Genomic DNA, 23,145 nt, shown 5'->3' on the forward strand with positions numbered 1-23,145 from the left:
CTTCAGTGGACTCCAACTCATGGCAACCCTACAGGACAGAGTAGAACCGCCCCCATGGAGTTTCCAAAGAGCGGCTGGTGGATTGTGACTGCCTTTCAGTAGCTGCAGCCCACCGTAGCCCTTAACAAGTGTGCCACCAGGGCTCCAACACTGTATGTAGCACATAAAAAAGACCCCAAAACAGAGGTTGGTTCTAAGCGCGGTCAGCTGTTAACTGGTGTTAAGCTGGAGACTACTTGTACTTATCTCTGGAAGTGAGCTGCTTCTGCCCTATGCCTCACTGCCATTAAGCAGCAGAGACAGGATTCGAACCCATAGTCTTGTGCGCCAAGTGCGTCCTAAAGGTCAGTGACGCCTGCTGCACCCGCAAAACCACGGGCTCTGTAGTCTGGCAGAGGTTTGAATCCTAGCTGTGCCACTTAGGAGCCCATTTACCCCTCTGAGCCGGTTTCCTCATTTGTAAAATGCGGATGACAATATTTTCTCTTTCTCATCACAGGATAACCGAGATGATTCTGCGTCAGGTAATGTACTCAGCGTAGAGCCTGCAAACGGTGATATTAATAACCCGTGAGTGTTTTATCTACGTTCTACGGATAAGAAAGCCGAGGCTCAGAGATGCCAAGTGCTTTGGTAAGGTCACACGATTGAGCGGTCACGAGTCTCCAGGGACCTCCAGCCAGCACGAACACCCCCCAGACCAGTCCCGCCCTGCCTGTTCCGGCCCGGCACGGATAGTCCGAGATTGCAGCAGCCACCAGCTCCTCCCGTCTCCCTCACATCCGGCGCCCAGGCCAGAAGCTTCCTTTCCAGTTCCCAAGACCGCGCTCCGGAAGTAAGTCACTATGCCAGCACCTAAGATGGCCGGCCGATCCTTCCGCTGGAGTTGTTAATATAGGGGAGGTGGGCGCAAACCCGGAAGTTGCCCTGCCCGGCCATGGCAGCCGCCCGGGGGCGTGGCTTCCGGCGTCCGGAGACTGCGAGTCGAGGCCGTCGGGTCAAGCGGAGGCGGCAGCTGACAGGCGCTCCTCCCACGAGCTCAGCGGCTACTGCCGAGCGAGACCTGGCGGCCGCAAGCTCGCGTCCCCGCGTCCTGAGCCCGCGAGGCGCTAGGGCCGCGCTGGGGAATGGACGAGGGGAAGATGGACGAGAATGAATGGGTGTACCACGGCGAAGGCAACAAGAGCCTGGTAGTGGCCCACGCTCAGGTGAGACTGCCAACGGTCAGCGCGGTTCTGGGGTCCCTCACCCGGACGGCCCCGGGTCCGCGGGGCTCCTTGCCGGCCGGACTCTCGTCCACTCAGTAGCTCCCCAGGGTCAGTTCCGCGTCCTCTCAGTAACCCCTCCCCGCCAGGGTTGGGTTCCGCGTCCCTCCGGCATCACCCCCGCCCCCACCCCACGCCCGGACCTGTCCCTCGTCCAGTGTAATCCCTTCCCCCCACCCCGGTCAGTTCCGCGTTTCCCCAGTATCACCTCTCCTGGGTCGGTTCTGCGTCTCCCATCATCACTCCCGTCCTCTCTAGGTTGGTTGTGCGCCCTCCCAACATCACTCCCCAGTCGTTGTCGCGGCCCCGCTGCACCCCCACTCCGAGCCTCCCGCCCTGTCGGTGCAGCGCGCGGCCTCACGGGGTGTCGCCTCGGGCCGGGCCAGCCGGACTAGCCGGACTGCGGAGCTGCACTGGGGAGAGGCTGAGCCGGGATGGAGAGCTGGGGGAGATGGTGGCGGAGAACCCAAGTACTCGGGCTGTTGTTTCCGCCCCAGCACCGAGGGGGATCAGGCTGGTAAGACACTCGGGATTGCTGTACTTGCTGTTGCTTAATAATGATAATAATGAAGCATTGCCCACAGGTTCTCCTCCAGAATCTTCTGAAACCTTCAAATTGAGCCGATCTTCTACCCTTTCTTAATTTGACCTGGGCAAGAGCCTCAGAAACTGCATCCCCTGACTTTAGCAATTAAGAACTCCCAAGGAGATGAATTGAGGAAGAGAATCTTAGGGGTTTGTGTGAGAGGCCAGATATTTTTGACATGGCTTGCTCTGATAGAACCATGCAGAAAGGCGGCTGGCTGAGGGAGGGGAATAGGTGTCACATAGCAGTTAAGAGCAAGTGATTTAGAGTCAAACCTTATGGGACAGTTCTAATCTCTTACAGGGTTGCTATGAGTTGGAATCTACTGGACAGCAATTGGTATGGTATGTACGGCTAGGTGGAGAAGTTCTTGGGTGGTGCAAACGATTAAGTTATTCTACTACTAACCGAAAGGTTGGCGGCTGGAACCCTCCCAGAGGCTCCTCAGAAGACAGGCCTGGCGATCTGCTTCTGAAAGGTCACAGCCTTGAAAACCCAATGGACCTGCTGCACAGATGAGGTCAATTTCACCCTGAATTGGAATCGATTGGACGGCAATTAACAACAACAGAACTGGTTGGAATCCAGTGCCATTTCTGCATTTGTAAAATAGGACTAATGATGGAACCTTCTTGGTGGAATGGCTGGAAAGATTAGTTGAGCATGGAGCTGACAAGTTAAGACCTAGTGAGTGAGAACTATTATCCGCCTTGGACCAATGAAGAAAACAGAGCTTGGAGAAGAGCCCTGACGCAGGCAAATAGTTTGTAAGAGAGGGGGCGGGTACTGAATTGCACTTTCCCCTCTTGTCCTGCCTGGCCTGTGTTGTGATTGTGCTGGTGGTGTTAGGTAGGCTGAAGTATAAGCTGCTATTTCTCAGGCGGCCCCTTGGGTTCTGCGTTTGCATTTTGGCATTCCTTAGCACAGTTGGGAAATTAAAGAACTGGAAGTACATGCTTTGCTCAAGATCTTTAGTGGAATTAGTAATGAACATGGATTAACCCAAAGTTGTCCTTGTCTATATAGTCTGCTGGGTCCTCTTGTTTTTCAAGGTCAAGTAAAGTAAGGGCTATTCCAGTACGAGCCCCTTTTGTGGTCAGGTTCCTATAGTGATTCCAGAGTCCTTTCACAGAACAAACACTCATCTTCAGCTTTCTTAATAAGATTGGTTGGGGTATCTCTGTATTTTCTGTAAAACTAAGGCTTCTTTTAAGCGGAGGGTCTAAGTGGGGCCCAGCTGGCACAGTGGTTAAGCATTTGGCTGCTAACCAAAAGGTCGACAGTTCGAATCCACCAGCTGCTCCTTGGAAACCCTATGGGGCAGTTCTTCTCTATGCTATAGGGTCACTATGAGTAGGAATAGACGCAATGACAATGGTTTTTTTTTTTTTTTTTTTAATGTACTAAGTTTCAATAGTAGTTACAGATAATGGAGAAAGTTCCAGACTCAGATTAAAAAGACACCCAGGATTGGAAAAGTAAAGGCAGCCACACCTGGCACCGGGATCCCTCCTCCTGTCCTTGGTGAGTGTGTCCAACCTGCCCTCTGTGCAGGCATCTCCAGGACAGCCCAGCCACTTTCCGTGTTACACGGCTTCAATTTTGGGGGGTGGGGGGTAATTTCCATTTTTTTTTGAAACTTACGTATAGTAGGTAGGCTATCATGGACTTAGTATTATTCATTTTTTTCTTTCAAATCTAAATTTTATTTATTATGCTCTTCTTTCATGGCTGTTGATGTTGGTTCATCATTTGAGCTTGAATATTATATCACTGGTAGCCTCATAAGGAAGCGTTTCCCACTAAGTAAAGGCATTAAGTTCAGGCACAGACTGTGCCCAGTACCTGATGTAAGAAAGTTGAATCGTGCCCCTTGAATGTGAGCAGCCAGAAGCAGAGAGGTTTACGAGAATTCCTCTCCTGTGGGTGCTGCAAGCCAGGTAGCTCACTACACGCACAGCCCTGTCCTCACTCAAGAGCTGAGTCTGGGCCGCCTTGCATTCAGGGCTCCCTATTTTATACTTTCAGTAGTGCCATTTATGGAATACAGCTGCTTCATAATACTCCTCAGATCCCACCTCATTGATTCCAAGGTAGTAGGAAGACCTTCAGCCAAGTTTCTTCCAGGTAGGGAGAGGGTTGCTTTCTCTGAGGGGCATCATCTACTAAGAATTGAAAGGTCCTTAAAAAGGTGCTTTGCTTGGCCTCCCTCCTTTCCAGCACAAGAACACTACACACATGCATTCGGACTGTTGGTCTTCAGGCAGCAGCTCCCCTCCGTCCTCAGCCTTGAGGCCCTGTCCCCCAGGAGCCAAGAGTCTCATTGGGAAGATATGCTGTAGCACAGTTATCTCTGCTAGAAGAAACACCATGGTCCTTGTCTTGAGGCGTATAAACATGGGATAAGGGAGGGAGACAGCCTTCCATGCCAGTGGGTTTGGGAAGGCTTCATGGGGATCTGGGCCTGTGGAAAATGGGCTGGAGGTGTGAGAAGTACACGCCACAGGAAGTGCACAGCGTGGTAGGGTAGCATAGGGGTGGGCAGTGAGAGGGAGCCCACGTTGACTGCAGACCAGCCCAGAGAACCCAGTTCTAAGAGCGAGCTTGGAGTTTTTACCAGCATTTCTGGCAGACTCATCAGCTGTGCACTGCTCCTTCACCTTGTATTGCAAGTTTGCCTGTCATCTGGGCTGTCTTTGGTTGCCATTGACCCGTTTGTTACGCAGCACCCTTTGGGCATGGCTGTGCAGTTTAACTCTTTCCCGCACACAGCGCTCCTATTGCTTCTGGCGTTCTCAGCCTCGGGCCCAGCAGCCCCAGCCGTTGAGCATAGTCTCTGATGTACTTCCCACGCTCTCACCAGCTGAGGCACCATCCCAATGGGTGCCTGGAATCGCAGGCATTAATCCCGTGGGGGGTCTAGGGCAAGTGCGTTTTCCATCTAGGCAACATACTTTCCTTACGGCAACCTGAAGGACTTGCGTTTTTTTTTAGCTGCCACACTGGACTTTTGCCCAAGCTGAGCTTGTGGTAGCCAGAAGCTTCTGTCAGGCCAGGCTGGACTTCTCCTCTCCTGTGTGGATGTCACTGTGCTTACATTCACACTTACCCTTCTTCACCTTTTTATTAGTTTTGGCTCATTTCCTAGCCTGTAAAGATCACTTTCAATCTGGTTTGTCGTTTGATCTCTTACGTGTCTCTTCCAGACCTGTGTTACTTGCTTTCAGGGATGTGAGCTGGGCACTCAGGGCAGGCCTAGGCAAGTTGTCCTACATCTGGTACCGAGCAAGGCATCCCAGGCTGCACTTGGGCTTTTGACACACTGGACAAACCATCGCTCACTCCTGTCATACTAAGGTTTGACATCTTTCTTACTGACAGAGGTAATATGGCAGACTTTGTCATATAACTGACATTTATTAAAGACATGAATGAGACTGCTCATTTTCAGTCTTTCGGGCTTTATGACCTTTCTAAGATTTTGACCAGTGCTTCAGATCTTTTTGCAAATTATTACGGTGTCCTGGGAAACATTTTGTCTGAGCCTTAAAGATTTGAAGTTCAAGCAGTCGTATGCTATCTTACTATCTCTTTTTTCATCTTGGGCTTTAGAATTTCTGGTTTGTAGATCATGCTTTTTATTGGAGGTGTTGGAAGCAAAATAGGAGTGGTTTGTATTTTCTAACTGTATATTTTTATGATGTATTCCCAAGCTCTGGGCCACCCACTTCTTTCATTTTTGCCTGAACGTCATTGAAAGTCATAACTTTTTGTTGCCTCTAGCATTTTGAGCCTTATTCTATAGTTGAGTTTTTTTTTTTTTTTTTTTGATGGAATATCAATTGAGATGTTTCAACAGATGGCTGCAGTGCTGTGAGTGCTCACTCATCTATGCCAACAAATTTGGAGGACAGCTTCCTGGCCAGCTGACTGGAAGAGATCCATGTTCATACCCATTCCAAAGAAAGGTGACCCAACAGAATGCGGAAACTGTCAAACGATATCGTTAATATCACGCACGAGTAAAATTTTGCTGAAGATCATTCAAAAGCAGTTGTGGCAGTACGTTGACAGGAAACTGCCAGAAATTCAAGCCGAATTCAGAAGAGAACGTGGAATGAGAGATATCATTGCTGATGTCAGATGAATCCTGGCTGAAAGCAGAGGATACCAGAAAGATGTTTACCTGTGTTTGATTGACTATGCAAAAGCATTCAACTATATGGATCATAATAAATTATAGATAACATTGTGAAGAATGGGAATTCCAGAACGTTTAATTGTGCTCATGAGGAACCTGCACTTAGACTAAGAGGCAGCCGTTCAGACAAAAGAAGGGGATACTGCGTGGTTTAAAGTGAGGAAGGGTGTGTGTCAGGGTTGTATCCTTTCACCGTACTTATTCAATCTGTATGCTGAGCAGATAACCCAAGAAGCTGGATTATATGAAGAAGAATGGGGCATTAGGGTTGGAGGAGGACTTCGTAACCTATAATATGCAGATGACGCAACCTTGCTTGCTGAAAGTGAAGAGGACTTGAAACAGTTACTGCTGGAGATCAAAGACTGCAGCCTTCAGTATGGGTTATACCTCAACATAAAGAACACAAAAATCCTCACTCACAACTGGACCAGTAAACAACATCATGATAAACAACAAAGACTGAAGTTGCTAAGGATTTCTTTTTACTTGGATCCATAATCAACACCAATGGAAGCAGCAGTCAAGAGATCAAACGATGTATTGCATTGAGCAAATCTGCTGCAAAAGAGCTCTTTAAAGTGTTGAAAAGCAAAGATTTTGAGGACTAAGGTGTTCCTGACCCAAGCCACAGTGTTTTCAATCTCCTTACATGCATGTGAAAGCTAGACAACGAATAAGGAAGACCAAAGAAGAATTGGTGCCTTTGAATTATGGTGTTGGTGAAGTGTATTGAATATACCATGGACTGCCAGAAGAACAAACAAATCTGTCTTGGAAGAAGTACAGCCATTGGAAGCAAGGATGGCGAGACTTGGTCTCACATACTTTGGACATGTTATCAGGAGGGATCAGTCCCTGGGGAAGGACATCATGCTTGGCAAAGTACAGGGTCAGCGGAAAAGAGGAAGACCCTCAATGAGGTGGATTGACACAGTGGCTGCAACAATGGGCGGAAGCATAACGATTATGAGGTTGGTGCTGGACTGGGCAATGTTTTATTCTGTTGTACGTAGGGTTGCTATGATTAGGAACTGACTCAACATCACCTATGAGCAGGAACGTTGATATTCTGACAGGTCGATACTGCTCATGTGATTTCTTTCTTGGTGATGCCCACCTTTCTTTTAAAATCTAAGCTCATCAGAGAGCTTTGCGTGTAAAACCTGTTTATTTCTGGGATTATTTGCAGTTGCGTGGTTGGGCTTTATTTCCAAACCACATCCCCTTTTAATGTCAGCGTGAGCTTGTACCTGTCCTTCAGCCAGAACTCTAGGACCTGCCTCCCTGATGTGTGAGGAGAGTGCTTGTCACTCTGAGCCCGTCATTCCTATCCTTTACGTCTTCCACGATGACATGGTCGCCTTTCCCACTGCCCCACTGCCAACCCCTTCTTCCTCTTTGGCCAGAGTTAAGTCAGAAGAGCAGCTTTCCCAGTTTTTTTCCTCTGTTTTCTGAGAGATGTGACTGCCGGGAAGTCCTCTTCATATTGAATGTTAGCCGAGTGGGGCCAGGGCCCTGGTGGGAGAGTGTTAGCAAGAAGAGGTAGCCTCCTGGAGAAGGTGACATTTGAGTAGTTCTCTTCTCTGGCCTCACAGAAGTGTTCTTCCTACTGCTCCGGCTTGTGAATTATCTTCATATTTTGAGAAGAAGTGGGGCTGAGTACTTGTTAGTTTCCTTGAAAGTTGCTTGATGTCATTGTCCTTGGAGCCTTCTTCTCCTGGGCCTCCTTTAAACTTCCCCTGATGGAAGAGCTGACCCCAGTCCCCATCTCTTTCAACAGGGAAGCCCTTACCCTGAGACAACTGGTTTCATGTCTCCACACACACCGCCCCCCGCCCCCGAAAGTGTGAGTGCCCCGTGGGCATCAGGACAACACTTTCCTCCTGGTCTTTATTGAACACTCTAGGTAGCTGTAACCCCACTCAGCCCCACTCAGAAGATCCTCTCCTTTTGTTACCACTTTGCTGCACTTCCCTCCAATCTTTCGAATTATAGTCATTCTCGCTTCCTGTCCGTGGTACGTTCTGTGAAATAGGATGTTATGTGATTTGAATGTTGAGCGAACATGAGATTGGATGCTGCTGCCTACCAGTCGAGCCAACTGTTATACGGTAAACTATTTGTAAGTAGGAAAAGTTCATGTTAAAATAATGATAGAAAGTAGAGTACAGTACATACATAAGGCAGTAACATCGTGTGTGGCTGCTAACCAAAAGGTTGGCAGTTGGATTCCACCAGCCACTCCTTGGAAATCCTATGGGGCAGTTCTGCTCTGTCCTGTAGGATCGCAATGAGCCGGAATTGACTTGTTGGCAATGGGTTTGGTTTTTTGGGGGGTTAGACATTTATTATGACTATCAAGGCATACATATTATAGGTTATATACATACCGTACCATTATACACCTGGTAGCACAATCGCTTTGTATATAAGAGGTATGAGATACACGATTATGTGTGGGAAGCCGTTGCTTTGGCTACATCCGGTTATGTCTGCTGTGTCCTGTTCTCCGATCAGGATTTTTGAACTCTAGCATAACCTTTTGGTACCATGGGTGTATATGTGGCCGGACGTTGTCCTGATGCATGTTAGGCGGCAGTTGACTGTATATGCTTTTATTGGATACTTAGGAATACAATGTGTTTGTTTTCGTTTGCAACTGTTTTACTTAACCTTTACAGCATAGCTGTGGAGAACATCCTTCAGGTCCGTCTTTAAGGCTGCTTAGTGTTCGTTGGTAGGCTGCCAGGGTCTCCTGTTCCTGTATTGTTGAACATTCCCATTGTTGCAGTTTTAAAGCCTTTATGAACTGTGCTTTGCTGAGTCTCTTGGTATATAAATCTTCATTCTTATTTCTGACAACTTTGGCTGCTTCTCTGGGGTGACTCAAAGGGCACATCTTTCAGGCTCCCTTGGCATGCATTGCCAGACTGCTTTCCAGATGTGGGTGCCACATCACACTCCTGCTGGGACTGTTCTACCCTGTTCTCATCCTCCCCAAGCACTGCTTGTTTACTGCAGGAGCAGCTTTTGCTACTTTTTTAAGTAACAAATTGTATCCCTCAACTTCTTTCACATTTTAAGGTTACTTAATATTGATTTGTGTGCTTGCATTTATGTAGATTGTTCCTCTTGTCCTTCTGTTTATTAGCTTTTACGGCTTGTTAAAATCATTAAATCCTCATATCATTTTCCAAGCTGTGGGTGAGCATCCCATGCTTCTGTGTTGTAAGGACATGAAAGGTGGCTTAGGCTTTGATTGTATATCATGCTCTTGGTAAGAAGCGCAGACTTTTGCTTCAGCCTGTGGACTGTTACAGAAACGTTTGTTCAACACCTCCCTTCTTGGTCTTACCCTTTTCTCTTCAGTATTTTAATATTTTAGCCTAGAAAATGGTAAAATTTGAATATCTTGTTTCATATATTCGGTTTAAAAGGGAAAAGAATCATTTCCTTCAAAATTAGTTAAAAACATCAGCTACCATGAGTCCTGGAGCTTTCCAGGTTAAGCATAAGTGCCTGACTGGCCCCTTGTGTGAACTCTGTGGGAATCCTGGTGCTGTTGGGGGTGCTGACCGAGGGGCTGCCCTTAATGGGGCTGATAACAATGTAGCTCTTTTTTTCCTGGGAGACAGCCCCTCCCTGCATGCTGCATTGGCAGTTCTCTGCTACCATATACCACCTGGGTCCTGTTGCACACCTCTCTCTGCAGGGGACTCATGAGCGGGGGTCATCATTGACCAGATGAAACAGGTGCCCATACTGCGTGCTCTTCCTTTCGCTGTGGGATGGGTATGAAACATGCACTTTGGCTTGATTCAGATTGGTCTTTCAGGCTTATATTGCAATCCCCACGTGAGAGAGGATGGGTCACTTTTTCTGGTGACAGCTTTTGAATAATAAAGGCAGTCAGTGAAAAAGCATGATTTTCTTTGAAATGGACATATCAGAAATTTAGAACTTCCTGATTGGTCTTGGTTTTGGTTTCCTGGTGGGGAGGAGAAGAAAGCAATTTGTTTTTAGAAACAAGAAGAGGGTTGAAGGAGAGAAGGGAAGGGGTTTAGGGAGGGGATGTCAGCAGTGCTGGGCCAGGGAGAGCGGTGGGTCTCTGTACCCTTTGCCACAAGCAGCTCTCCGACAGAGCTCCCCGGTCCCAGCTGACGTCTTGGCAGTGGGCAAGGGGGCTGGCACCTCTAAGGCAGAGGGCAGCTTCCGTGACGAAAATTGGCCTTTGGGGCAGGGCTTCTCTGCATCCCATGAGCAGGATGTGGATGCTTTCAGAAACCTGGTCCACCCGTCCTGGACCTTCATGATCCTCACTCTGTAAAGCAGGACCAGAGTTGCCTGCCTCGCAGGGTGTGATGTGTGGAGATGCTCTATTTCAAAACATAGCCCAGAGCTTGACACACCAGGGGTACCCAGTACACTCTAGCTGTTGTAATATAATACCAAAGAAACCCCAAGCCCGTTGCCGTCGAGTCGATTGTGACTCATAGCTACCCTACAGGACAGGACAGAGCTGCCCCACAGGGTTTCCAAAGAGCAACTGGTGGATTCGAACTGCCGACCTCTTGGTTAGCAGCCGAACTCTTAACTACTATGCCACCAGGGTTTCCATTGTAATATAATAGTAGTAATTATTAGTAGTAATAGTTATCAGTGCTGGTGGGAATAGTGATGTTATGATTTTTTATTGGTGAGTGAGCAAGAGATAGATCATAACCCCTGAAGGCACAAGGCTCTGATGTCTTTTTCTCTTGAGACCAGCTAGGGTTTTTCTTTGTATAGTTCCCTGTACAGTATGGTTTTTCTTTATTTTCTTTTTCATAGGTCAGATAATGGCTTTATGAATTAACTTATACTTGAAGCTGATTGTGTGTGTATGTGTAATAGTACCAAGGAAACCTAAAATTTCCAATAGAAAGTGAACTGAAAAGACTAGCTTTTCTTGCTTTTAATAGGCACAGAGTGGCTCAGAGCTTTGGAAATCTGAGTCTGTATTTAATGGGTGAACGATGTCAGGTAAGAGAATTCCTGTATTCCTATAGTTTGTGTTTTTGTCTGCGGGCCCACTGAACTCCTTTCTCTGATGCTAACGTGGGGGAATCCCCCGCGAGGAGACTGCTCCTGTGTCTTGCCCTTCAGGAATGCCAGGCTTCAAACGTCTAGCACGTGGGAGAAGGAGGAGGTTGATGTGCAGCTTATTAAGTAGTTACCTGGTAAATTGAGAGAGCTGTCACTGTCCTCTGGATACCGTAACTCCACATGTGATTCCTGACAGGTGACTGAGCTCACTGGGTGAGGGACTGGTGGCCACAGCAGACCCATGGCAGGGTAAGCCCACCTTTAGGGTCGCTGAGTTTCTGGAAGTTTGTCTAGAATTAGGATTTCTGCATATCGATGCCTATTTTTCCTCGCGTTTTGGTGGAATTATAGTTTTGCTGAAATGATGCTTGGTGAATTGCCATAATCAAATTTTAATGTCTGCCTTGGACTTGGGAAGGGACAGTACCAGCATGCATGCCATTGACCTTGGCTTCCCTGAGTCTAGGCTTGGATTCAGGGATGTTACAGCTCTTAGCAGATTAGCTGTGAACCAGGTGTGTAGCTCTACCTGGGAACTAGAGCTCAGTAAAAGGGGGCTGGAGGTCCTGGGCAAGGCATTTACCTCCCCGAACCGGGATGACTGGGTCTTACGTGTAGCATCCAGTGTCTCTGAATGGGGCCTGGGCCCTGGTGCCAAGGAGGCAGGGGAGTCCCCAGAGGGGCTTGTGTGGGGCTGGAAGTGGGGAGATAGGGCCAGGCTGCCAGGGCTGGGGGGCCTCACCTTAGCCAAAGGGGATTTGGTCTCCATAAGGGCTTTTGTTGCTTCTTAGGCATTTTTTGGTTCAGAAAGCTGTGTTTTCTAAGCCACCTTCAACCCTGATCTGCCCTCCGCCTGCCCCTTTGCCCAGGTGTTGGCTCTGTGGTGGTTGGCCAAGTCTGCAGCCCCTGCCTCTGAGCTGTGCTGTGTGGGTGGGCAGGAGAGTGGGTGCCCTTCCCATGGCATAGGTCTTCCCACAATCCATTTCTGCAGTGGCCCTCCCAGCCCTGCCAGTTTTCTTGGCCCTGTGCCCTCCTCACACCTGTTGGCTGCTTCTCTCTGAGCACACCTGCCTTCCCTGCCTCACTTCTGCCTGGAACTGCCTCCATCTCCAGCTGTTAAATGGCTTTAGTCACTTGGCTCCAGAGTTGCTTGACTGCAGTGTTCGAAGCCATGAGTCAGAGTTCATCTTCCTTCTTCCTTGCGTTCACAGGACCTCTGGATTACTTCCTCAGGGGAATGGCTGTCACACAGACTGTGCGTGTTTAAACAGTCGCTTTTTTACATTTTCTCATAGTGCATATTACATGAACATTGTGAAAACAAGTTGGAAAATTTAAACAAGCAGAAATAAAAAATCCCAATTCTTGTTACCTGGAGACACTGTTAAAATTGTGTTGAATGTCCTTTCAGACTTTTTTCAATACAAACAGATCATATACATACTTCATTTTTACATTTTTACTGTAAAAACTTTTACAATTGAAGAGAACATACCTACAGAAAAATGCTTAGATCGTAAGTGTATAGCTTGTTTGATCATCACAAAGTATATCCTGTTATCGGGATCAAGAAACAGAACATCACCAGCCCCCACGAAGCTTTTCTCAGGCCTTCCCAGTCCCCATGCCCTCCTGCCTGAGAGGTAACCACCAGAGGTTAGTAGAATATATATGTATGTATATTTTTTGGTTTTGGTTATATACATATGTATGTATGCATACATAAATATGATTTTTTTTCAAAAATGGATTTGTGCTATAAACCCTCTTCTGTAACCTTTCTTCATTTGGCAGCTTGCGATGATTGCAGCAGTAATACAGGTCTTCGTTATCTTCTGTTAAATGACTGCAGAAGGTCGTTTAAAATAACACAAGGAAGATCTGTAGGGATCACAGCATATTTAGCCATTCCTACTCTTGTTGGACGGTAGCTGTCTCTATTTCATTTGGAACTGTAAGCAGTGCTTTTATACGCAGTTGCTCATCCTTCTTTGTATTTCCTGGCAGTGGACCAGCGGGTCAGAGGGCATGTCCTTTCTCCTGGCTCTTGCCAGCATGTGACCAAGGGCTGTACCTTACCTTGGTGGATGGCTGGCCAGCGGCTGTTCCGCGAAATCAGTGCTGTCCTGGGGCTTCCCAGCTTCCTTGCTTTGGGCGCTCATGTGCTTCACCCATGGAGGCCTGGGCCCTGGCCACCGGGCCGCCATGTCATCTCCAGAGCCACTGTCAACCGCCCCAGGCTCTGGGCAGAGTACTAATCAGACTTTGTTTTATTTTCCAATAGCGTTGTGTGGTACTGCGTTTTCTGAAGTTTCATCCAAATAGGAATAAGGTAAGATCGGGGGCATTGACGCCCAGTCATTAAAAAATTATTTAAGAATAACTTTGGTTTTGTTTCTGATGCATAAGTATTAATGCTAGTTATAAAAACTTAAGTATGACAGAGGTGATGTGTCTGCCATTTTTTATTTGAAATGCCCACTCCAGGGCTTGGACCCCTTGGCTTGGAGAGTGGCATGGCCACCAGTGAGGTGTCTGCAGTGCTGAGCTGGGAAGAGCCATCCTGCTTCAGCGTGCAGGGCTTGCTCAGGGCCTGGCCTAGTGGTCTGGATTCCCAGGGTTGGGCCTCAGTGTTGCTGTGGTGATGTCCCCCTGCTGCCTCAGTTTTCCCCACCTATGGAACTGTATCTATGAAGATAAAGCCTATAAAGGTGTGGTAGACAACCTGTACTGTAAGTCACAATAGGTGAGATCAATCTAATGGATTATTAGGTTTCTTATTAGCTGAGTAACCCAAGCAAAGTGCCGTGGACCATCTTCAGAAAGCTGCTGCTATTGTTTAGCAAGCTGTCTTAACTGACTTTCTCTGCCGTGGCTTCGCAGTGGTCTGTCTCTCCTCTGCCCTGCAATGTGGCATGGCTAGAGACTAGTCATCCCACCCAGCGTGTTGCTGTTGTGTTTGTGTCTGTGTCTCAGTTGTAACAGTGATAGATACCATGTGTTAGATGTACTGCTATGCCCAGGGCACTGAGCTGAGCCCTTCATTTGCTTGATCTGTGAGGGAGGTCAGGATTTCTTCACTGTACAGTTGAACAAAAATGAGGCTCTGAGAGGCCACGAAACTTGCCCTGGATTGTTCTTCATTTATGGCCGAGCAGGCATTTGAGGCCAGGTAGGGTTGACCCCAAAGCCCATTTTCTTATCTCAAAAACCAGAGCAAAAGCAGGAGATGCTAGCCACACCTGTGAACAGTGCATTGCAACACTGTGGGTGTGGCTGGGTGCGTCTTGCTTGAGAGGTGATAGTTACGGGATAGAGTGCAAATTGGGCTTACGATGAGTGGTGTAGAGAAAATGAATAATTTGACTTAGTGGTGAGACACCCAGTCTGATGTGTGTGAAGGACTGGAGGCCGGAGAGGGAGAGGGGATGTTAGGGCGGAGCAGTTGGTTTGTGAAGATGGCAGCTGACCCCTTGGAAGTGACAGGCACAGCCCAGGGATTTGTGTCGTAGAAAGAGAAGTAGGGGACTCTGGGAGAGAGCGGAGTGTTCCATCTAGTAGGGACTGCAGTGGAGGAACTGGGCACAGTGGTCAGTCTAGAGAAAGACACTGCATGGATGGATACTCTGGCTAGAAGAACGAGGGCAGGAGGTGGCGGCTGCCATGGCAGATTGTGCGAATCCGCAGTGTCCGCGCTCACAGTAGGATCGGGTGCAGCTTCCTGGCTGAGAACCCCAGCTCGCTGGGGTGCTCCCAGGAGAGGCTTCATTTCTCTGCCTCGGCCTCTGCAGTAAAATGTGCCGAGAGTTGTTCTGTTTCTGTGGAAACACATCAGCGTGAAAACCAGAAGTGTGTGGTGGCTGCCTCCAGCCACTCTCTTCCCTGTGTCCCCCGACTCAGTGACAGCAATTCCTAACCCAACCCAAACCAGCCTCGGCTCAGTTGAAGGTTCAGCATTCTGTGGATGCCTCCCTCATTTTTTCTATTTAAATTTACTGCAGGCAATGTCTTCCAAGGCAGTCATTTGCTTGTATTTGTTATTTACCAGCACATTGAGACACCAGCTGCGTTATCAGTGGGCAATCATGTGTGCTAATTCTTTTGTAGATAAGAAAGAAGTTCCCCTACCACAGCCATGCAGAGCCACAGGGCATGCTCTAGGGCATTCTGTTGTGCTTAGTTGTGATATGATGACATCGCACATGCCACAGGCGTAGATGGTGCTTCTGGATGTGTGGGCGCGCTTACACATGCGGAGGCGCTGCAAGTGGGGTGGGAGCTTTCCAGGGCCAGCTCAGCTTTGGGGCTTTACTGTGCGTGGGCCGTGTGTCAGGCTTCCAGACCCAGGGGCCCGGAGTGAGGCCGGCTCACGCGTCCATCCGGCCTCCACGAGGCCACCTGTTGTAGAACCTTTCTCTCCTTGGGAGAACTACGGTGGCCCTTTGGACTGCTCACCCCTGGGCACCTTTGGAACAGGTTGAGTAACACCAAGATAACTTCCTGTCTCGCCCAAGTCTCACCAGCTTATTGACCTTTTAAGAATTTCTGGCTGGGGAGAAAATAATTTTTTTCTAGATTTAAAGGCTAGAAAGTCAGACCAAAGTACCTGGTAACTTTTGGAGGGGAGAGGTTTTCAGAGTCAGCTGCCTTGGAGGTAGCTGCAGGGCTGCTGTCAGCTGCTTGCTGTTCTCCTGTGGGGGAGGAAGGACACAGACAGGGCTCACACAGGTTCTCCACTGCACACCTGGCCAGGCGGGAGCAGCAGCAGTTCTCAAGCTGGGGTGTTTTCAGGGTCATGTGGGGACCTGGCTCAGAGCACAGATGTGGGCCTGTGGGGCAGTGGGGAGGGGGCTCTGATTCAGAAGGGGAGGCTGGGGCCCAGGCACAGGTGTTCCTCATGAGCCCTGGGTGAGCCTCCCCTCCCCAGGATCTGAGGACTGCTGCCAATGTGGCCTGCAGCCGCATACGTCCACAGCCCTGTTAAGAGGTGATTCACTGTCGTTTTCTCAAATGTTAGCTCACTGTGGGAGCTCTTCCCAGAGTCCAGTCGCTGAGGTGTTCTGTGTGTGTCTCTTACAGGCCTCAGAAGAAATACTTCAGCACCTCCAGAACATAGTGGACTTCAGCAAAAATGTCATGAAGCAGTTCTTTGGGGAGAACTATGTTCACTCTGGGGTAAGTGGTTTTTATTTATGTAGTCTACATTCCGGGGCAGATTCCATGTCAGTAATGCCAACATCTGAATTACACTGTGGGACTTTGGGATTAAATCGCTTGCATTAGTTATAGAATTTCCAAGGGCTTTTCCCATCCTGTACGGTGAGGTAGGCAGAGGAGACGTTATTATTTCTACTTTCTAGGGGTGAGATGTGAGGTTCAGAGAAGCTTTGTGAGCCCCCACAGCTTGCTGGTCCCGTAGCCCCTCGGGGGTGTTTTGTGGGTGTGGCCTCTCCAGTGACAGTCTAGATGGCGTGGCGTCATCAGCAGCACTGAGTTCCTGACCCTGCCTCTGTGGACACCTTCAGAGCAACTTGGGGAGAAAAGGGAGGGCTTCACATTGGGTGGGAGGTGGGACGGGCCCACCAGTGGCCCGCGTGGGACTCGTGGCCTTCCCTCAGCCTCCAGCCTCCTCTCACTCCTGGTCGCGATCTGATGGGAGGGCTCCTTCAGGTTTCCAGTAGCTGAGAGGAGCACCTGTTATAGGTGAGGGCCACTATTAGGATATACAGGGAAGAGAGGCAGCTTAGGAAGCCAAGGTGGCTCCCTCCAAAGGAGGTGGTGTCCATCTTTGCCCTGGGGATGGCTTTGGTCCCCACTGCTTCTCTACTTCTGCCAGCCTGGCTGCTGATCTTAGATCAAACCCTCAACAGACTGATTCATGGGTTGTCATCTTGAACAGAGGGAACATTGCCTCTCCTGGGAAAATGCTGTGTCTCAAGATGAACCTGAGAAAAACAATACTAAGGAGCTAGAGTAAAAGTGTCTTTGAAACTTAAGGATTACCAGGAAACAATATTTAAACAGCCCTGGCAGCAAAGTATTTTCCAACGAAGGCCTCCTTACAGCTGAGATGGGCTGTCAGTGGATGTTGATGCAGCTGGAGGGAAGTTCCTTGTTGCCTTGCCACCGTGGTGTGCCGCACGCAACCTGAGCAGAATGAGGGCCATGTGAGGCCCGGAACTCATTATCTGCAGCGCAAGGCAGGGGCCTCCAAGCTTAGTGGCTTAAATGACACCACGCACTACCTCACGTAGTTCTGGGTGCCGGGAACTTAGGAGTGCCTTAGTTGGGGGTCTCAGGCTTATGGTCACTTGTGAGGGTGCTGTCTAGATGTCACTTGTGGCTATAGCCATCCAAAGGCTCAGCTGAGGCTGAAGGCTCTGCTTTCCAGGTGACTGGCTGGCAAGGCCATTGGCGGAGGCCTTGGTTTCCCGTGTCCTCACAGTATGGCACGTGAGCCGGGTGAGAACCTGGCAGGAGCCACAGTGTCTTGGATGCCCCTTCCACAGAAGCTGTGACTGTCATTTCCACAGCATCCTATTGGCTATGCCGTCAGCCCTGTGCAATGGGGGAGGGGGCTGTACAGGGGCGTAAGTATGAGGTGGGGACCACTGGGGGCTGTCATGGAGGCTGGCTTCCACACTCTGGGGGATCCTCAGCAACCCAATTTATATCTAAATGCTGGAGTTCAGGAAGGAAAGAAGGCTGAGATTCTGTGACTGTGAGAGCCCCTCTGAGGTGTTGTTCTGCTCCCGTTGCTTGGCCCCAATTCTGTGGGCACAGGGCAGGCTCATCTGCCTGATCTGGGGTTGTGTGGGCGGCAGAGCAGCCCTGCCGAGGACTTCTTATTCTGGACAGGTTACCGGGGTCAGCCAGCTGTCCTGCAGCTCTCCCCCTGGCACCTTCTTCCCTTCTCCTGCCATACACATGCTCAGGAGACACACTCCCCTCGGTCAGCCCTGTCCAAGGCACCCTGGCAAGGCTGGAGGATGCTTGGAGGGCTCATGAACTCCATGTTCTTCCATAGGACTTACCCCCAGATGGTGTCTTCTGCTGTGATCGTATATGGGCCCAGTGGGCAGTTTTTCTCTTTAACAGAGGCACTCTCCTCAGAGGTGTCATCTGCTGGCACATGCAGGCCCAGACCAGGCCATTGCCTGCATTGGCCATATGTGAACATTTCTCTGTCTTGTAACAGTAGAGAGCTCCCTAGACCCTCCCTCTGGAGAGGAAGGAGGGGTCAGCCAGTGAACAATGTGAGCTGGCACTTGGTGGCAGGAGGTGTTGGGTAAACAGGGCAAGTGTGACTGCTCTGAGGGAAAGGAGGTGGTATCAGGAGTGTCACCAGCACGGGCTCAGCAGTGGGTTCTTTGACTCCATACTGGTTCTATTTGTCCTCAGAGCAGAGAAGATCAAAATAAATGAAGACACCTTAAACTGTGTCCTGAGGGCGTATGAGAGGAGCCTGCACAAGCAATTCAGGGGATACCAGACTGTCTTGGCTTGTCTTTTTCCGGACTAAAGACACCTGCCAAAGTGAAACAGCCTGTTTTCTTCTTGAGGGACGCTTTTTCCTGAGAGGACTCTGACTGGGGTTCTGGCATGATTGAAACACAGGGTATAGAGTTCATTTTCCAGGTAAACGGTGCTGCTCACACCTTAGAGTCCCTCAGAGTCAACTTCCTGACAGATGTTATTGGAATCTATCAGTTGGACCCACAAAAGACCACTTCCCAGGCAAAAACAACTGTAAACAATGCTCTTTTCCTCAACCACTGCAGGCCTTTTTTCCCAAAGGGAAGAAGGAAGCCGACCTGAGCTAGAGCCTCACAAGAGCACTTCTGTCCTCTGTCTTCTGGGACTGTCTGCCCTGGGACAAGACAAAACTAGCCCCTGTGATGAGAATTCTAGGCAAAGACTGGCTGGCCTAGGTGCGTCTCCACCAGGAGACACGCGGGCCTGTGAGCTCAGGGCTTGGTTACGGGGAGGCAGGGCGCATCGTGCCTTTTTTCTCCTGTTGTTGCTCCATAGGTACTGCAGGAAGGTGACCACTGATATCATTTTAGAAGTTTAGCCCCACTTTGGTGGCCTCATTGCCGTGTGTTTAGACCCAGGAGGTAGGCCTTTCCTCTGCATTGGAACTTCCATGATCTTGGTGCTGCTGGGCATGGCGGTGGTGTGAGGGAGGGTGCTTATTTTCCTTGAGGGGCTTTTACAAGCACTGCCAACCTGCCCGTTACCTGCGTGGCCCGCTCCAGGGTGCTTTCAGGGCTTGCCTGATATCCATCCTTAGTGGATGGGATGGTGACCACTGGAGAAGAGAGTCCAACCATGTCCCCACTGAAAGCTACATTTTCATAAGGGAAAGGCTGCAGTTTTGCCTTTTATTTGACTTAAGCTGGGTCTTTAACTATGGTCCTTTTTAAGTGGATGGTTGCTGTGTGCTCGGTGCTCTTGTCCTCTGTCAGCGAGATGACGGGACTCAGGCTGGTTTCTGAGTCTGAGTAAGAGCCAGGAGATAAAGGTAGTCAAACGTTAGAAAGGTTGTGTACTGTAAACACTTTATTTTGACTTAAAACACAAGTATAACTCGTTTATAAAATCAATAGTCTAAAGTTGTTTAGAAGAAATACACTTCTCCTGTTGTGACCTTGTGGGCTGTGGACTTGGGCTGGGCCGTGTTACAGGCACCGATGTTCAGGGTAGGTGCTCAGTGACCGTTGGCTCTGGATCGGCTCTGTCACCTCCTCCTCACATTTCTGTGTGTCACCCATTGCTTCTGTGCCAGGCACAGCTTTGTTTCCCAGCAGCACATGGGCTCTGAGGTGACCAGTCCATGGGGAGACTCCTGTCACTGGGACCTTGTAGCCTTGTACCTGCTGGGTGGGTCATTTCTTTGAGGGAGGCTTTGATTGCAGTTCTTTATCCTTCTTATACGCACAACATCTATAATTGACCACCTGTGTGCTTTGTGCTTTTGGTTTCCTTAAGTGCAGTGAAAACTTGAACTCTTTTGAGACAATCTAAGGTGAGAATTTTCAATTTTTTACAATTCCACCTCTTTTCTATTGTTTCACCTTTCCTAATCTAACAATTTTTTAAATAACTCTCCTTTTAAAATCTTTCACGTCAAAAACATTCAAGTTAGTTTTTATATACTAGCATTTTTCCATTTATAACGTATTTAGGTAAAGGATAAAACACAAGTTAAGCTGTTATAAACAGACTGGGAACAAACCCAACTGATCGGTTGGACAGGTGGTGGCAGAGGTGTGCAGGTGTCATTGGCCAGCCATGACGGACCAGGCATGCAGGCAGCCACAGGCAGCAGCTGGGGGGACCTGTGTGTGTGGGGGATGGGGGCGGTGAGGCCCAGGTGGGATCTGCTCTGTGCTGCTGGGGGGGCCTGTGTGTGGGGGGGATGGTGAGGCCCAGGTGGGATCTGCTCTGTACTGCTGGGGGGGGCCTGTGTGGGGGGGGATGGTGAGGCCCAGGTGGGATCTGCTCTGTACTGCTGGGGGGGCCTGTGTGTGGGGGGGGGATGGTGAGGCCCAGGTGGGATCTGCTCTGTGCTGCTGTGGGGGGCCTGTGTGTGTGGGGGGGATGGTGAGGCCAAGGTGGGATCTGCTCTGTGCTGCTGGGGGGGGGCCTGTGTGGGGGCGGCGGTGAGGCCCAGGTGGGATCTGCTCTGTGCTGCTGGGGGGGGCCTGTGTGGAGGGGGAGCGGTGAGGCCTAGGTGGGATCTGCTCTGTGCTGCTGGGGGGGCCTGTGTGTGTTGGGGGGGGCGGTGAGGTCCAGGTGGGATCTGCTCTGTGCTGCTTGGGGGAGCCTGTGTGTGGGAGGGGGGGCAGTGAGTCCTAGGTGGGATCTGCTCTGTGCTCCTGTCCTGTGTACCAGGAAGGTGCTTTTAGCTGCAACAGTGAACAGAAAACTTCAGCCCACATGGGCTTAAACCTAAAGACACCCATGGAGCCAGTTTTGTCAACTTGAGGCTCTGGAAAGTCATGGAGGTCCTGCATTTCTGCTCCCCGCTCAGGGATGCTCTGTCCTAAACTGGCACCTCCCGTTCCCGTCTGGACGCACGGTGTCCAAGTAGAGACAGATGATCCTTGTGGTGGTATCTGAAGAGTGAGGATGTGCTGTAAGCACCCCCCTCACCCCTTCACCACAGACCCTCCCTTACATCTCTTTGGTCGAAACTGGACCGTGCGTTCGCCTCTAAAACCAATCCCCTGGACTCATCACGACTGCCCATCAGGCAGAGGGCTGGATGGCCAAATGAAATTGGGGTTCTAGAATCCAGGAAGAAAGGGAGCGTGGTGATTGGTGGTGTGGTGTCTCTCCGGGTGGCGTTTGGAGCCCATGAGTTGTAAAATGGTAAGAGTAGTTGTGTCATCAGAACCTGTCTAACTTCAGCAGGGATAATGACCAGGATCAGCCCAAAGCTGATTCCCATGAGGTGGAGGTCAGGCACACCTACGCTCTCCAGCCTTTTCACCAATTCTGACACCAGCTGCTCTCCTCACAGCACTCTCTACTTCTCTGTTGGGTTCGATAATCCATTAAAATGGCTATACAGAACTCACAGACCATATTTACAGTTAAGTGGTTTATTAAGGAAGTAACAGAGTATAACTTGGAAGCAGGATCAGCAGGCTACAACTCAGAATCAGGACCAGGAACCATGTAGGCAAAGTCCCCCTTCTTCAGTGCAAGACAGCTCTCTCAGCTCCTCTTGGCCTTGCAAGCAGGAGGCTCTTCTCTCTGCCATGCACGCCTCCTCTCAGCCCCCTCAGGACAGACTCCTCTTGGCCCCCTTAGGACACACTTCTCTCAGCTCCCTCAGAACAGGGTCTTCTTGGCCCTGCTGTCTGTCACCACCGACTCTGCTGCTGGGCCCCTTGTGGGCCTGTCTCCACCTTCAGTGTTACAGCCCTTGACCCTCTCTCTCTCTCTCTCTCTGATTCTTCTTTTTCCTTTCTTCCTTCTGCTTCATTTCCTGCTTTCTGTCTCTAAAAACCTCTGTAGTGCTGGCTGCTTAAATACACAACTGTCACTTTCAAGGCATGACACTCCCACCAGGACCACAAACTGACCAGCCCTCTCTCGGTAGGCCATAGATACTTCATTTGCATAGTAGACTACAACTCACTTATTTGCGTAGTCTATAGACCAATCCCTTCAATGTGCATACCAGTCACAGGGGAGGCCAAAGCCCAGGACCAGACAAAAAGTATCAAAACCAAGTTGTTTTACAGTTTACCCAGGAAATGTCAATCAACCTGGACAAAAATAACATACACTTTGGGATGAAAACTAAGGCAAAGGTAACTCCTTAGGGCCTAGGGCAAAAATCTCCCAAGCCCTTTTTCCAAAGAACCACGGCAAAAGGCCACGTAAAGGAACTCATTTTAGTAGACGAGGTGTGAGCTCCTGGAGGAAGGGCTGCCACCTGGTGCCCAGGATAGCACATGCTGCCAACACTTGCTTGGTGTCTCTTTTAGATGTTAATTCATTTTGGGGGTAAGTAACAGGCATACGTACCATCGTACAGCCTTCAACAGCTGGTACAAAAGGGTGTTCAGTGGAAAGGGTGTTCCACTTTCCCACCCTCTCCTTCACTGGGTTGATTTATATCCGTTTTCTTCTTTTTCCCACACTCTTTTACACCTTGATTATTTCATTAGCGATACATCTTGGCAATCCTTAAAACCCTGTCTCGGGAAGTCTTAGGATGGAGCATTGGGATGGCATGGTGATGCTGGCTGTGCCACCGTTTGGGGGCATTTTGGAAATCAGAGTTCTGGTGCCTTGGAAACCCCAGAGAACAGGGATAGGGAAGCCAGAGATGGTGAGCAACATGGCTGAAATAAAAGCCTTTTATTATGGGGAATTGCAAAGCAGCAGCCAATTGGAGAGAAGTGCGTCTTCATCTGCCCTGCATGCACTGGATATTGCTCTCGGAGTCCTTGGCTGGTGGCTGCTGTGCCCAGACGTCTCACCCA

The 23,145-nt window shown here is 49.5% G+C and overlaps 1 protein-coding gene across 8 annotated transcripts in view; it reads left to right on the forward strand.

Moving 5' to 3' along the window:
• The first annotated feature begins 999 nt into the window (after positions 1-999).
• The window catches only part of IPPK (inositol-pentakisphosphate 2-kinase), a 78,566-nt gene continuing 56,420 nt past the window's right edge, over positions 1,000-23,145 (forward strand). Inside the window, exons 1-4 of one of the 8 annotated variants that reach the window (XM_023540222.2) lie at positions 1,081-1,208; positions 1,524-1,782; positions 13,425-13,472; positions 16,220-16,315. In XM_023540222.2, coding sequence (XP_023395990.1) covers positions 1,717-1,782; positions 13,425-13,472; positions 16,220-16,315 — 210 coding nt within the window. In that variant the 5' untranslated portion in view covers positions 1,081-1,208; positions 1,524-1,716. Of the gene's footprint in view, positions 1,209-1,523; positions 1,783-5,698; positions 7,027-13,424; positions 13,473-16,219; positions 16,316-23,145 lie in introns of those variants that run through there. The other 7 variants (XM_064291076.1, XM_064291077.1, XM_023540224.2 and 4 more) reach the window with 7 other exon arrangements.

Source organism: Loxodonta africana, chromosome 9, assembly GCF_030014295.1.
Source record: "Loxodonta africana isolate mLoxAfr1 chromosome 9, mLoxAfr1.hap2, whole genome shotgun sequence".
NCBI classification, from domain to species: Eukaryota; Metazoa; Chordata; class Mammalia; order Proboscidea; family Elephantidae; genus Loxodonta; species Loxodonta africana.